This window comes from Pseudorasbora parva, chromosome 19 (assembly GCF_024679245.1).
Source record: "Pseudorasbora parva isolate DD20220531a chromosome 19, ASM2467924v1, whole genome shotgun sequence".
NCBI classification, from domain to species: domain Eukaryota; kingdom Metazoa; phylum Chordata; class Actinopteri; order Cypriniformes; family Gobionidae; genus Pseudorasbora; species Pseudorasbora parva.
The window spans coordinates 12090328-12106713 of record NC_090190.1 but is presented as its reverse complement, the minus strand read 5'-3'; the positions used below and the strand labels follow the sequence as shown (position 1 = coordinate 12106713).

The window sequence follows — 16386 nt, the reverse complement described above, 5'->3', positions numbered from 1 at the left end:
TAACTAACACTGTGTAATGAATAAATGCCTATACTCGAACATAACATTTTAATCTACTCTTATGGAAATACGTTTATAACCCTAGAATGCATAAAGGGGGTCAAAATGACCCATATTGGAATTAATGGTTTTCTTTAAAAAAAAAAAAAAAAAAAAAATACGGAAGATAAAAATAGGTGTTCTATTAATTAAATAATTGATGATACGAAATTGTTTAAATGTATCAAACATGTTAATGTGTCCTCTTTCCTTATATCACAATATATTACATTTATTTATTTAAAATGCACTTTTGCTAAACAAACTAACTCATATGGTAAACTCACTGCTATATGGTAGGGAGATATATTAAAACACAGGGATGGTGCAAAAAAGTCAACAGATTTTTATGTAATTCATAAAGTTACAACAACAAAAAAAGTTATTGACAAAAATATATTCAAATATTCAATTGACTCAAAATTCCATAGCAAATTAATACTGGTCAATTAGACCCGTTTTATGCACTCTAGTGATAATTGTTCCCCCATCCTATAACCACAAAAAATGAAAATGACATTGATGAGGGTCAGAAACAAGAAAGGGATGTTAAATAAGGGTTGATTTTGATGAATATTTTTTTAAAAATCACAGCATTGTATTCCCTTTTTGTATTCTAGGGTTAAACTGTAAATAGACCATTATATATATTTATGTTTATATTATATATATATATTATATATATATATATATATATATATATATATATATATATATATATATATATATATATTTTTTTTTTTTTTTTTTTTTTTTTTTTTTTCTTCATAGTTCAAAAGGACTGCATTACAGAAATTATACAACAAGTTTAAATAGACTTGTCATTCATAATGTCATTCAACAATAGGATATGGTCTTCAATAAGGTCATGAACTTTACTGCAAGTTCAGTTCACCTTTAGTTATATATAGTTATAATAATTTTCAGCGTCTTAATGAAAAGCCTTGCCCCTCAGGAGACACAGCCTATAGAAAAACACATCTTAATTGTATTCCTGATGCCCCTGAGTATCTCATTATGAAAGGCTGATTTGAGTGCCAGCTCACACAGATGTAAACGGATGATCCATCTACCAACTCTAGCCTGCAAAGAAATCAAGATAATATCTATAGGAGACAGAGTAGTCTGCTGACCATCCTCCCTCTGACAATATCAGTGCTGCTGGCTATCTTGTGAACCGGACTTCCTCCCTTCTTCAAATTAATATGTTTTGTTTGAAACAAATACTTATTGTTCATGAATCAAAGCTGAACCCATGTTCCTGATAATCTGTAGGATACTGAGTCACTCATTTTAAAACAAAACTTGTAATACAGTGTCATGTATCAGAAATGAATACCAAAAGGATATCACAAATAACAAGGATAATTTAAATAAAACACCTTTTACTCTTTATATAGATTTCAATCCAGCATTCATCATTTCTTTTCTTTTTTTTGTCCATACATAAAATAGAAAACAGCCCATGGCTACCAGAAGAAAAATTCTAGATCAGTCAAAACAGATTTACACGCCTACAGTTTCTGATGTGACAAGTTAAATAGCGCATTGTAGACTGTACTGAAAACCCACGCTCTTAAAGGGGGTCACTGCTTGCTAAATGGACTTTCAATAAAACTTGGCTACCTCTTCACCTTATTTTGCAACGTGGAAGTAAATACGATGACGTATTTCCTTCTAGTATAGGCTTGCGTTTCCATGCATATAAATGCACACACACACACACACACACACACACACACACACACACACACACACACACACACACACACACACACACACACACACACACACACACACACACACACACACACACACACACACACACACACACACACATGTTAAATTAAATTGTGAAGATTAAGTAATACATGATCTTTTTTTTCTCCAAACCTGACATAAGAAAACACACAAAAAAATGTGCTGTCTTACCTTTTGGCAAATATAGGAAAACGTAAACATTCATAATGCTCTGTGAAGCCGCTGCGCAAACAACAGTTCTATGACATTAAAGTATCAAAGTAAAGCATGTAGTGCAGTGTTTTATTTATGGTCATTATACATGCTGTGAACGTAACATAATATGTGTGTTCAACTTGAAGTTGCGCTGCACAGATAGGTGCATGACATCAAAGTAGGCCTACTGCAATCGTTCTAAACGGTTTGCTTCTCAAATCAGCGCTGATCCCACAAGTTACTTCAGTGACTCACTTTCTGACATGAGTGACAGTCCCTCCGACTAGAAATAAACTAATGTCTTGAATTATATGTTGTAACTCCAACTGTTCACTGAACTTAGACATGTTTTGCTGAGAGAACCGATGAACTCATGAGCTGCTGATACTGAGCATGTGCGTGCAACTGAACGTACAGCGGTTTTCGGATCAGCAGTACAAAATCGAAAACCGTTTCTTTCCGACACGTTCTATACTGAGAACTGATGAGCCGATGAGCAGAGCAATGAGATTACTCTTCAGACACACAACCCTCTTCCCAACTGTACTATTTGCCTTTTTTCCCATGGGACTTCAGCACGTGGCTAAATGCATCTCGTTGTCATGTAAGGAACCTGTTCATGTGGAACAGACATTTTAATTGCATTTTGTCTGTTAAGGGGCACAAAGACACCATTTAAGTTTATGCCCCCATAGCTGCCATTTTAGCTGAGTTGGGGCTCTGGGCATTAATTGTAATAGCTCCGTGTTGCAAACACCATTCCGGTTCGGGGTTTTTTTCTACAGTGTAAAAAATTTGGTTGTTTTTTGTTGGTTTAACTTAAAAAAGTAAGTAACCTGGTTGCCTTAAAATTTTGAGTTTATTGAAATTAAAAATGTGAGTTGATACAATGAAGGAAATTTGTTTAATAAATAGAAACTCAAAATATTATTGTATCTGAACCACATAAAAAAAATTGATAAATCATTATTTGGCATGTTTTACTGCTTCATCAGAAATAAAACACACAATTACCCAATATGCTTACAAAATCGTTAAATAATTTTTTAATAAAGTTTGTCAAATCTCAAAAAATGTTCATTGTATTAACTCAAAATTTTAATTTCAATGAACTCAAAATTTTAAGGCAACCAACTTTTTTTCTAAATATTTTATACAGTGTATAGACTGTACTTACAAAGATATAACGATCAAGATAAACTTAAATATTCGCCGGAGTTTGAGGAGCAGACGGCTCCATATGGTTTCGAATGGATCTCGCGGTACTGTGATGTCATACACTGATCGGTCAGCGCAGCGCCGCTTCAAGACAAACAAGCACACCTATTCCACCATCAATTCTGAGTGGCAGGGATAAAAAAAAGAAAAAAAGGATGCAGTTTTTACAAAAGCCCTGCACTGAGCTGTCAAAGGACTGCAAATTTCTTGGTCCAGGACTCCAGTTAACACAGAGAATGAGTAAACATTGCTCATTTAGGCTACATATACCGACATTGTAAAAAAAAAAACCTACAAAGTGAAAAAGCTAGACAACTAGTTCTGTCAGATATACCTATTAGGTTCCCTCATCATGGAATCATAGGATTTTACTTTTAATTAAATTAATTTATTAAATAACCTGTTAAACATGAAGGTATTGCTATCATTTACGGCAAGGCAAGACTGATATAGACCATAGAACCCGATTTAACCTTTTTTGAGTGTATGAATATCAATCAATAGCAGATTTTAAATAGGCACATGATGAACCATTAAAATATTAAATAACCAAAAATAAGAGGAATTGTATTACTCTTAAAAGTTTTATTTTAGACACAAATATTTTTAGATATTCTGATCTGATACATTTAATACATTTGTATTTGCTCGCGTGCGATAACATGTGACGAGAGAGCCGAAGTACCGCCACTAACACAGAGAGGGCGCTAGTACACTCTACGACACTGACTGGACAGAACGGAACGATCTGTGATGGGCTCATCTGCTCCTCAGCCTGTTTTCATGGATGAGCTACTCTTCCGCTAGTTTGCCTGCATCGTATGATTACGCCATAACTTCCACATGCCCCGCATTCAAAATAAAATTTGAACTTATTTAAACTCATACCTCCATTAGGTGGGCTATATTAGCGACCAGTTCAGTATATTCGTGCAATTCCATGCCATATCATGCTTTGGCTTTGTTCACCCTCAGCTCAGCTGTTCCCAAAAAGTGGCACTTTTGCACTCGTATACGCTTCAGTTGTAGGCTATTGTTGTGATGATAAAGTGTGTTTATTTAAAGCGAGACAAATCAGATATTGTAATCTTATATCTCTAACATTGAGATAGGCTAGTTCTAATGCATATTGTTAAATCTTATTAAATCAAATTATTATTATGTTTTGGACTGTATAGTCCAAACAATGTGTTTGTTGTCAAACTCAAAAATGGCATTATTTTACTGACAAAATATTTTAGTTTGTCTTGAGAATTATTTATATTATCAGATAGCATTTTAAGCTGTCATATTGTAAACTGCAATGTGCCCCTCACATGTTATGATGTAGCCTATATACCCCATATGGGGCATGTTGTCACATTTCACTTCCACTTTTTCTGGGTAAATCAAAAAAAAAAAAGAAGAAGAAAAAAAGAATACACTGTATTAATGAAACAAAACCACATAATTGTACTACATGTGAAAATAATATGGGGGAAAAATATACTCTGAACCCCAAATGAATTTACACTAAATGAGACAGTCAAAAAGTTTTAGGTTGAGCCCCACTCTTCCCTAGTCTGTAGCCTAATGTAGGCTGTTCAAACATGTTCTCCAACAGATTTTTTTTTTTTACTTGCAGAGCTGTCAGTATAAATGCAGTTCTCTTCCTCTTTGTGTTTGTGTCCCTCTTGTGGAGAGAATCTACATAATTTATTATCCTGTACAATTGTACATTGCAAAGACACAAACACTGAATTCAGTTGCTGGGATATCTGTCAGAATATCAAAACAGGAAAATGGCCCATTTAACAAATTATTAAACTTGCCAGCCTGTAAGGGAATATCCGGGGCACATTCCTTCACAGACACGTGTGTGATTGGGACAGGGCAGACAGGACATTATAGCTCCTCTCTCCTGGAATATATACAGAAGTACCATGACCTAACCGAGGACTTAAACTAGATTTTGTTTAATGGGTAATTCAGGTAAGTTACTGAGACAACCAAAAATAAATATTCATAAATGATTTTGAATCGGTGTTGAAGTTGACAAGCGATTTTTGCTCTGTTTGTAATTCTTAAAAAAGACATTCATATTCGTTCTCATGCATTTGTCTCCAAAAAACATGTCTTCATAAATCTCATGTTTTATAGAAGTTATGTTTATTGTTGTACCAAGCAAATGCCAGTCTGCAGGACTTCTTAATGAGAAAATTAAATTGTAAATGTATGATCTTGTAGCGTTTCCCCATCAGCGCTGTCACAAATTTTTTTATTTTCCCAGAAGTCTAACGAGTTTGCTGTGCCGAGTGTACAAAGTGTGTAATTATTAACTGAGGTGACATCTCTCTTGCGGCAGCCCAAACTCTGTCCACAGTGGATCAGTGAAGCCTTTGTGTTGTGAAATAATGTCCACCCACACTCCTCTGCTCCACTTCTAATCCTTCTTTTAGCTTTCACAGTCATTTCCAGAGCACAGCAGCAGAATATCTGTAACGCTTGTCAGCACAGCCATGTGAAAATACGACCCTTGCCTCCTCTCCGAGTCTTAATTTTAGTGTTTATGTAGTTGAGAGGAAGGTACTGGAGGCTGTAAATTCACTGAATGACAGTAAAGTCAGGACAGAGCTTTTGGCTCCATTTGGTATCCCATCAGCGCTCTCTCTCTCTCTCTCTCTCTCTCTCTCTCTCTCTCTCTCTCTCTCTCTCTCTCTCTCTCTCTCTCTCTCTCTCTTCTCAGGGGTGTGTTGTGGCAGTCTGGAGGAGCAGAAGGGGCTGATGAAGATGGGCCTTAGTATGGTGTTAGTAGGGCATGTTAACTTCCTGCTGGCCGCTCTGGTTCATGGTGTGGTGCTGAGACACTTCAGCCTGCATCGGGGACAGGCCATGGAAAGTGCCATCTCTAATGTCATAGCCCTGTCAGCGGGCCTGCTGGTGAGGCACGACAATGTTGTAAAATAGGCAATTTGATCGTATCAACCAGAGGAATATTTTATCCTGTCTTTTGCATACTGCAAGACAAGCCATTTGCTTACATATTTAACTAGTAAAATAACCACAGGCGCAGTTCATCATGTTCCATTAATGTTTGACAACTTATAAGTGTCCAAATACTTTCTGTTGTAATCTAATGATTTTTCATTTTAAAATAAATTTGACATTGTTTTTACTGTGTGTATTTTCTAAATATTTGCATTCAAATATTTTGGGGGCTGAGAAGAAATTATAATATTGCACTGTTATATTTATCTAGGGTGTCATTATTGGGATACTGACTATTGTTCTGTCCAAAAATGGGAAGAACAGGATGCTGGTAAGTAAGAACTTCTAGAGCACAAAAAAATGTGTCTGAGTTATAACTGTAATTTGCATTTTGTAATTAAAACCACAAAGATTCTCTTATAATGCAAACACCACAAGAAATAAAAAGATATAAGAAATAAGTATATTTAAAGGCACAATATATAATTTTTCGCAGCTTATTATTCAAAACAAAGGTGCACAGCTTATTGACGCCTTGATTTCGCAAAGCTTTTATTATCTAACAGTCGACGCTTCTGCCTTTTCTGGTCATGTGTATGTGGGTTAACACAGCGTTTTCTTTTTCTTTTTAAAAAAAAAATCATATTAGATATATTTTAATGTGTTAAAAGTTATGTTATAATATTACTCTGTGTGTTCGTTCAGCAGCTACTACACTGAAAAAAGTGAAACTACTGTGTCATTTATTTAAAGTACATTTTTACATTGGACTAAGTGAAAATCATGATTTCTGGTTTAAACCTGTTTTGTTCAGGTTTCCTTAAAGCAAATAACGAACACCCTAGACAAAATTAAAAGCAACAGTTTGAGTTAAATAGCATTTTTAACTCAAACCAGAGTTTTTAATGTCACGTGACCCCATGACGTCACATCAACGAACTCCTTGCTCGGCCAGCCAGAGTTTTTCAATCCGCCATTGCTCTCTTCGCTTCGAAGACATCAAGACTCCGTTCTGTGGCCCAGGAAATCTCCTAGACTCGGTAAGCATTCGATATTGTATTATTTTTTTACGTGAATAAGTGTTTTTCATTCATATTTATGGTTAGTGGCAGGATGGACGACTGGGCTATTACTTTACATACAACTGTGTTTGTGCAGGTGTTAGCTAAAGCTATAGCCAAGCCTCTGTTTGACAAATTCAAAGTTAACTTTTTATTATTTCACTGTGATGTAATGTTAATTTGATGATGGTGTATTGTGATGAGGCTTGTTTGTCTCTAACAAAGTTAGTCAAAGTGCTTGAATAAATTAACGTTAAGTTATGCCTCTTTTCTCACATGCACTGCAACCGTCAACTAACGTTAAGTTAATTTAAGCACCTTGCAGCCTGCAGGAACAATATATGAAAAGGCCAATGTCCGAATTAGCTAATGTTCGATTGAGCCCATGTGTAATAACTCCGGAAAATGATTATTCTATTAGGTATTCTACATTTAAATGAACTTTAGATTTTGAATAAAAACTCCCGCCCGAGCGCGCCCTGCCCCACGGCACTCCGTTTTGATATCTCCGTGCATGGGGGATGGGATCGATCGCACTCAGAGCACTCGGCTCGGGTATTCATAACGGAGTGGTGCGGACGGAGCAAAGTGACTCGTGAGTGTTTCAACTTTTCAAATTCATTCCTATGAAAGTTAAGCACAGGGATGTCACACGTACCTGTACTTTAGTCCCAATTTGGTACTGAAATTTAAAACATGTTACGATACCAGCATTTCTGTGGTACCGATTCGAGTATATGCGGTAAAGTGACCCGCTGCGTTCAGTCACTTCCTATCGTTACTGTGTATGTGAATATTAAGCTGCAAAATACTATTAAAATAGTACTCCTGCATGTTCTGTGTGAATGACGGGCACTTATGATGAATAGCTCTTTGCTCTTGTGATGAATGAACTGACTCGTGCTGCGTTTTGCATTAATGAAATGCATTGGAATAGAAAATGTGTTCTGATTTAAGAATTCATATTCCATTGTTTCACCTGTCAGCATAATGCAGTATAGTACAATATCACCAGTATGTCTAAGGTCTAATTAATAATGACAGTCTAGTGATTATTTTGGATAGTGCTTTAACTGCCCCAACAACAACTAACTAAATTGTGACATTTCAACTTTTCCTTTGTTTTACAGGTTGATTTTGTTTCAATTAATTTGTTAATATGAATTTAATGTAAGATGCTATGCCCAATTTTGTACTACAGCTAATACTATTGTTTCTTTTCTTGTTTTAACAAGATCCTTTTGGATGGGCAGACCTGGCAGTCAAAAGGCCAGCCAAGTCGCGGGTTATTCTGAATCCCAATGACACCAGGAAGCTAATTCTCCCTCATGGCATTCCAGAGTCAATGGAGTATCTTATGGATGAAGTCCGGAAAGTGTGAGGGTTGAATGGCAATTTAGGACTGCAATACCAAGACAGAGACTTTGGAGATGCGCTAGTGAACTTGACATCTACTGTGGAACTTGAGGATTTGGCAACTATCAAGGTCATCCCAATAACTCATGATTGTAGCCAAGTAATCACTCTCACTGTCTGTGATGATATAGTGTCTGCTCAATCAGATGTAGTTAAGATGCATCTCTTAGCTCTGTATCATGCTTGAAGAAATTTTTTATCTCTATTTGCACTTTGAATATTGAGTACTTTGATTACGGTTGTACTTATTGTTTGCACTATGATTGACACTATGACAATTTGTGGAAAGGAGTTCAGTTAGGAGGTCAAAAGTTGTAGGAGCTCATAACACGTGCACCAAGTCTTAAAGGGTTAGTTCACCCAAAAATGAAAATTATGTCATTAATGACTCTGTCTAATGTCGTTCCACACCCATAAGACCTCTGTTTATCTTCAGAAAAAGTTTGATATTTTATATTTAGTCCAAGAACTTTCTGTTCCTCCATTGAACATGTATATGTGGTATACTGTCCCTTTCCAGAAGGACCAGAAAGGTAATAACAACATAATCAAAGTAGTCCATATGTGAAATCTGTTGGTTAGTTAGAATCTCTTGAAGCATTGAAAGTGCATTTTGGTCCCAAAATAACAAAAACTATGACTTTATTCAGCAATGTCTAGACGCCATTGATAATGCTGAATAAAATCGTAGTTTTTGTTATTTTGGGACCAAAATGTATTTTTGATGCTTCAAGAGATTCTTACTAACTACTTTGATGATGTTTTTATTACCTTTCTGGTCCTTCTGGAAAGGGACAGTATACTGTGCATACATTTTCAATGAAGAGACAGAAAGCTCTCTGACTAAATATAAAATATCTTAAACTGTGTGAAGATGAACAGAGGTCTTACGGGTGTGGAGCGACATTAGGGTGAGGAGTTATTGACATAACTAACGGAGAGTTTTAAAGGAGAGGTGTACGAAACAGTTTTGCATTAGCGTGGTTGCATTTAGTGGAAGTTTACATAAGGTTTAAAAAAAGGTCTGAAAAAGACCATTTACTTTATTCCCCAAGTGTTGATGTGTAAAATGCATACTGGCTTGCCTCACTGGCAGCACAATTTGACAACAGTGATGTATCTTATAAAAAAACTATCACAATAAACATTTGGGTCTTTTGAGAGAATATTCCTGTCTTTATTTACAGTAAGTCAACTATGTACTGACAATGTTTTTGTTTTATTTTAAATGTAAATGTTTCTTTTATATTAAAGCAAGTTTAGCTTTTTTCATGGTAAAAGTTAAGTTGTAACAAAGCAAAAATAAATATTATAGTAAAATGTTTTCTTGTGGCTAAAGAAAATATGATTAAGGTATTATTCAAAAATATAGTTTGTACAGAATCAGAAATTTAATTTGAGCTAATTTAAAAAAAATGCTTGTAACAAAATTACAGCATTTTATTTGGTTTAGACCAAACTAAAAATTATACTTTGTTATTATAATAAAAAGCAAGTTTTTCCAAAATACAAATTTAAGTTGTACCAAAGTAAGAAAAATGATTCATGGCCTCTATAATAAACAATATTTTTACTTTGTGTGAATGTAATTTTTTTATCTTGGGCAGAAGAACTATTTTGATTAATATTAAATTAAATTGTTAAGTTTCAACCAAATTAAAAATATAGCTTGAGGAAAAACTAATAAATTTAGCTGTAACAAATTACAGTAATTTTTTTAGGTTGGTCCAATGAATCATTTTTTTCAGTGTATAAGACACTTGCTGGACACTGCAGTAAGCTAGATCAATATTAGACATGGTAACATATGTTACTAACATGGTACTTGTGGCTAACAATAAGGCTAACTGTGTTGAGCTATATAACAATGAGTTTTCTGTCGATGAATGTCTCCAAACAGTTGCTCACCTGTCTAATAAAATACATAATAGCCTATATTAAAGCGACTTTCAAGGTAACGTGGGTATGATGTCATTGATAGGTGACGCACGGACATCCGTGTCCTGGTTAAAATTGCTTATTTCTGGTTAAAATTGCTAATTTGTAAGTACACAAGTCAACAGAATATATAACACTGTTCTAGTGTTTTTTGGATGTTTATTTTAAAGGCCCCATTCTTTGCGTGTTTTCGAAGCTTTGATTATGTTTACAGTGTGCAATATAACATGAGTCCATGTTTCGTGTGTAAAAAAACACAGTATTTTTCACAAAATTTACTTATCTGTAGCTGTCCTAAAAACGGCCTGATGATTTCCTTGTTCTATGAAGTCCCTCCTTCAGAAATACGTATGAGTTCTGATTGGGCCAGCGCTTCCCGTGTTGTGATTGGACAGCAGCTTAATGCACTTTGCCCGGAAAGGTCCCGCCTCTTACCATAACGGGGAGATGCAAGCGCTGAATGTTCACTCTTCTCCACGTGGGAGAGCAACAAGACCATGGCCCCTATTTTGCGTGTACTTGTGGGCGGAGGGTTAGTCAGCAAACGGTTCTAGTGACGTCATTACATCCCTGCACTTCCTGCTGTAGTCCAAACCGGCTGTTCGCTGTAGGCTTAGAAAGGGAACTTCTGTTAAATAAAATATCTCGCTTGACATTGAACTTTGAGCTTTATAATTTTACAGGTATTATTTATGCTCTAACAGCAACATTTCACACTAACTAAAGTTTGAAAGATGGAATTGTGAAGAATGGGACCTTTAACTAGGGCCGGGACTCGATAAAAAAAAAAAATCTAATTAATTAGAGGCTTTGTAATTAATAAATCGAAATTAATCACATTTTAATTGCATATAAATATTTGACCTGAGAACAGTGAGAAGTAATTTTCACATGAATTTTTATTATACCATTGAATAATGACTGAATACTTAAGCTTAATCAACAAAATATTGTTTATTTATTTCAGTCCAGCAGACCAGTGCAATGTTTGCCATTAAGTGTAGCAATAGCATATTTGTGATATTTGAGGCTTGGGCTGCGGTGATACGCAAATTCCTTGTTGTATAGCTTGCACACAACCATGCTCTTGCGCTTCCATCCTTTCGTTTTTAAAAATAAAATTTCCCATCCACGGGGCCAAGCAAAGCGGTCTCATCAGCTTCTTCATTCATGTTCACTATGGTTTGTTGTTGTCGTGACTCGTGAAAGCTAGTTGGTGTTCCAGTATAATTGGTCCGTCAAAACTCATTAATTGAAAAACGTTTCGCGCTGCAAAAATTAGTGTGGTTAAAATTAAAGTCCTGGCCCTAATTTTAACATATTGTGCCTTTAAGACCAGTGGCGTTTATTAGTTTGTTGGACAATTAAGAAACTTTCCACCTATTATTCTCAAATTCTGAGAATATTTTTCTCATTACTGTATGCAAAATAGTGACAATAGCATATGATATAAAAATGTATTTATCATAAATAAATTATTATTTATTATTATATTTCACCATAAATCTATTGAGAATAATGGGAGTTACAATATACTTCAGTATGCTCAGACAAATTCCAATAATGAAAATTTGAGGGGAAAATGTGGTTAATTGTCAATAGGCTATATAATATTATTTTATGTGAAATGCAATATATTATTTTCGTCTTTTGATTTTGCGGTTAACTGTGATATTGAATATTATATTTGCATGAAATTACCCCTCTCCTCATGTATCATAGATAGACTGTTGCTTTAAAGGGATTCATATTCTGTAAATCCATTTTTCTCAGCTGTTGATCCACAAGGATATTGCACAAATACCTGAGGAACATCAAAAAAGTTTTTCAGGAAAGAAAGAGAACAAGCCCATGAAATTGTTGTCATTGATTTATGTGTTTGTGCTTTTTCTGTCAGTTTCTTCTGTATGTTTTTCTCCCTTTGCTTCTTTCTGCCTCAGTGGCACACACCTGCTTCCTCGCTCATTCATCAGGCTCACTAGCTTTGATCACAGGCTTGTCAGAGAGCTTGCATGTGCCTTCAGAGCTCAGAATTTACAAAACCCTGGTGATACAGACAAGCCTGCAGGGAAAATCCTTTGCATGGCACTTGAGTTTAATTGTTCTTTGCTAATACTGTAAAATGTCTCTCTTGTACTGTAGACCCTGTCACTGCTCGTGTTAAGTGCTGTAGCTGGTTTAGTGGCTGCCGCCTCAGTCATCGGACTGACGGTGTCCTTGGTTAAGACAATAATTCATGGTGACAAGAGACTGCTCGCTTACTGTGGCAACAATGATGGCAGGAGTCACCTAATCATCGTCAACGAGTGTCCTTTTGACCCTACTCGTATTTTTGTAAGTATATCAAATGAGAAATAAGAGAAAATGTTAAATGGTCGTTGAAAAAATATGTGTGCATTTCAAAGTTGTAAATAGGATACTGGTTCATTCAGGGTGCCTAAATATTAATACTAAAGGCACACTATGTAACTTTTATTTTTGTTCTAAGTTAACTACATTTAAATAATGTTACATTATCAATCCTTCTTCCAAAATGTGTTTTTTTTTTTTGGTCTCACACTTATTTACTATTATAAGTGTTTCTATTTTAGACCTGAAAGGATGTTTTTGGCGGGAAATTGTATGCGCGCCCATGCGTGTCTCGTCATATATGTAAATAGAGAAAAGTTGCTCCGGTTGCATTGACGTGTGTATGGTGTGGGAGTGGCATGAGTTAGTTGTCACAATGAGCGAGAAAAGTCATGGAGCCGGTAAAGCCGAAAGTATAGTCTGTTTTTTCGTGCACAGTCAAATGCACAGCCTTGCACAGCATACTTCTTTTATACACGTACACAAGCATCCGACGCATGCGCAGTTCTGAGCCATCTCTTACCACGAGTTACAACCCATGTAAATAGGCCTAATGCAAAAATGCACATGTGCAAACTGCGCATAAAGTATGTGTGGTTACAAAAGTCCGGCAGTGCATGTACTCTTCTGAAGACGAAACTCGCGTCACACGCACTGTACGCTGACGATCGCATCCATGTATAATTTGGCCCTAAATCTCCAACCTCCAGGGAACCTTTGTTTGTTTGATTTTTAAACACTGAACAGGAGAGTCTGCTGACAAAAACATGACAGAGCTTGTAATAAAACAAGAATCAACATGGCATGGCTTTGAGGAGATGGCGAGAACTGCAGGAATTTGTAATGTTGTGATGATGAATGTGGAGATGATGTTTTTATTACTAAACATGTGAGTAAGGTATTTTATTGAACAGATAAATTGCCATATGACAGAGTTCATATTGTGAAGGATCATATTCATCCACAGTCACGCAGAGCCAAAGCACGACCAAACAATGTTCTTCCACAAAATGCAGGCAGTTTTGTTTTTTGTTTTTATGGGTAGAGGGCAAAAAGCTATACCTTTAACTTTTATAATTGCTAAATATGTTTTTTTTTGGAATTGCCAATGTTGATTAAACAGCAGTATTAAACTGTTGCTTTTGTGATACAGTATTCTTACATTGGATTTCATCATATTTTGCTAATTAACTTAAAAATCATAAATGTGCACAGTTGTTTTTAATTACCCTTTCTTCCGTTTTAGACAAGATATTCAAAGGAGCACAGTGGATCTAATCATTTTGTTCACAATGAGAATCTCTACTCATTAAAAGTGCACGTAGCAATTTCTTACCTCATTAAAAAGTTTTACAGATAAAGAAATTAGTAATGTGCATTTTCAAAATGATGTAGTTTTCATATCAGTAGCCTAATGGGAGCTGAGATCACATGATCAGCCAAACCTACTCGTTTTATCTCAATAACCCCAAGGTTATTGGACATTTTAATTAATGGAATCAACTAATTAAGGCAGAATGTAAATAACACATTTCAATTGCATCGGTAGCTGTAAACTTTTGCTTTTGTATATTGGCTAGCAAACAACATAAAATGAAATACTTTATTATGTGTGTTGGTATAGTGGTGAATATACAGGAGGGCTATTATTTACAAAAAGAGGTTAAGAATGTTAGTAATTGTGTAGGTGATGTTAAATGGTTTGAAATAAATCCTGTTTAAATAATAACATTTTGACATTAAATTGTAAATGCAATACAATTCAATTGTTTAAGTTACAATGTTTTTTTCTGTATTTTTGTTTCTATACCCTGACATGTTTGGTATGTTAGGCTACCTTATCTTTTTTTGTTTTTAAATGTTACAATGAAACATTATAACATCTGTTACAGCAAGGCTAGCAAAATTGTTTGAAGAAGAAGAATAAGGAAATAAATGCACATACAGTTAGCTCTCTCTCTCTCTCTCTCTCTCTCTCTCTCTCTCTCTCTCTCTCTCTCTCTCTCTCTCTCTCTCTCTCTCTCTCTCTCTCTCTCTCTCTCTCAGAGCACCACGATAATCCTGTGGGTCCCATTGATACTAATGAGTGCAGTGGAGACGGTGTTCTCATGCCGCATATTTAAAGTCTCCATCTCCTACCTTTGTCAGCCCTGGTGCCTCCGCAAACAACATTTACAAGATGAGAGCAGATTGGTATGTTGGAAACTGGCCGAAATACTCAATGGCGATCAAATTTGCAATAATCAAAATAATAAGCGCTTGAGAGAGAATACTGCGTGTGTGACTGACTCGCGGTTCCCTGGCCAGTTTGAGAGGGTGTGTTCGGTGACTCATACTGCAGTCATACCATAGCTAAATGGGCATCACTGTGTTCCTTTTCAGATGAAACCCCCGGGAGCGTCCGAGCCCCGCTACGCACTTCCATCCAGTCGTTGTGAAGGAGACGCTGAGCGGAAGTTATCCGTTATTAGACCCCCAAAACGCGCGTCCTCCCGCCAGCACCGCCAACACCCCTCAGCATCCCCGTTCAGCCGGGCGGCACTGGAAAGGTCCAGTATCTGGATCTGATTTTGAACCGAACCGTGGGCTCATACACATTTTTTTTTCTATAATACATATTTTCCTATAATACAGTAGCCTATAGGCTACCTACATATTTAATAGTCTGGTTTATGTTGTCAAGTGAGTGTTTTGTTTTGCATTTAGAGGATCAAAAATTTCCCATAGCTATTAGTGTTAATTAGCCTAGTGTCTCGGCTGAATTTGCCTCACCGGCACGTCATCCTCACTAAACCCGTCTCCGGCGCGATTACTCGATCTTTCAAGTGTAGGCTAATCGACGCGCCATCCTAAATAAACTGTCTGATGCATGATACCTAGAAATTTCGAATATTGCGATCTAATATGATTTCTGAACTGTAAGGTTGCCAGAATAATAACCATAGGCCTACACTGCTTGATAATATAGGCCAGAGGAGAACTAGCTGGCACCCCGACTGAGTCCATGGTTTCTCCCAAGGTTTATTTTTCTCCATCAGGTGGAGTTTTGGTTCCTTGCCACTGTTGCCTTTAGCTTGGCTTGCTCAGTTGGGGACACTAACAAATAACATTATGATCTAAGTTATTCAACTAAATATACAAAATAAAAAATAAATAAAAAAAATTAGGTCTTATTTAGGCTAATTATAAACTAGCCTATAATACTGATCTGCCAACATTGTCGCTATATGATACATTAAAATAAGATGATAACATCACTGTTTTCTCCAGAACGACTGTACATGCAAATCAAATTTTGTTGCAATATTGCCTTGTTTAACACTGTGAAGCTGCTTTGAAACAATCGTCATTGCTAAAGCGCTATATAAATAAAGTTGATTGATTGATAGCTGAAATCAAGCACAGCATAGGTCTAAGCATAATAAATAGGCCTAATGAGAAA

General features: G+C 36.0%; 1 protein-coding gene across 2 annotated transcripts; it reads left to right on the top strand.

Moving 5' to 3' along the window:
* The first annotated feature begins 4926 nt into the window (after nucleotides 1-4926).
* tmem54b (transmembrane protein 54b) lies at nucleotides 4927-15873 on the top strand. Of its 2 annotated transcripts, XM_067426250.1 has the most exons (6): nucleotides 4946-5184; nucleotides 5939-6132; nucleotides 6452-6511; nucleotides 12738-12929; nucleotides 14991-15137; nucleotides 15327-15873. In XM_067426250.1, the coding sequence occupies exons 1-6, from the start codon at nucleotides 5172-5174 to the stop codon at nucleotides 15510-15512; spliced, it is 792 nt and encodes a 263-aa protein (XP_067282351.1). In that variant the 5' UTR covers nucleotides 4946-5171; the 3' UTR covers nucleotides 15513-15873. The 2 variants fall into 2 exon arrangements, with proteins under 2 accessions (XP_067282352.1, XP_067282351.1); XM_067426251.1 differs by lacking the exon at nucleotides 14991-15137 and having other exon boundaries at nucleotides 4927-5184.
* Nucleotides 15874-16386: the final 513 nt, after the last annotated feature.

Coding starts and splice junctions, on each gene's coding strand:
- tmem54b (XM_067426250.1), top strand. Junction 12,930..14,990: donor TTGACCCTACTCGTATTTTT/GTAAGTATATCA, acceptor TCTCTCTCTCAG/AGCACCACGATAATCCTGTG. Junction 15,138..15,326: donor TACAAGATGAGAGCAGATTG/GTATGTTGGAAA, acceptor GTTCCTTTTCAG/ATGAAACCCCCGGGAGCGTC.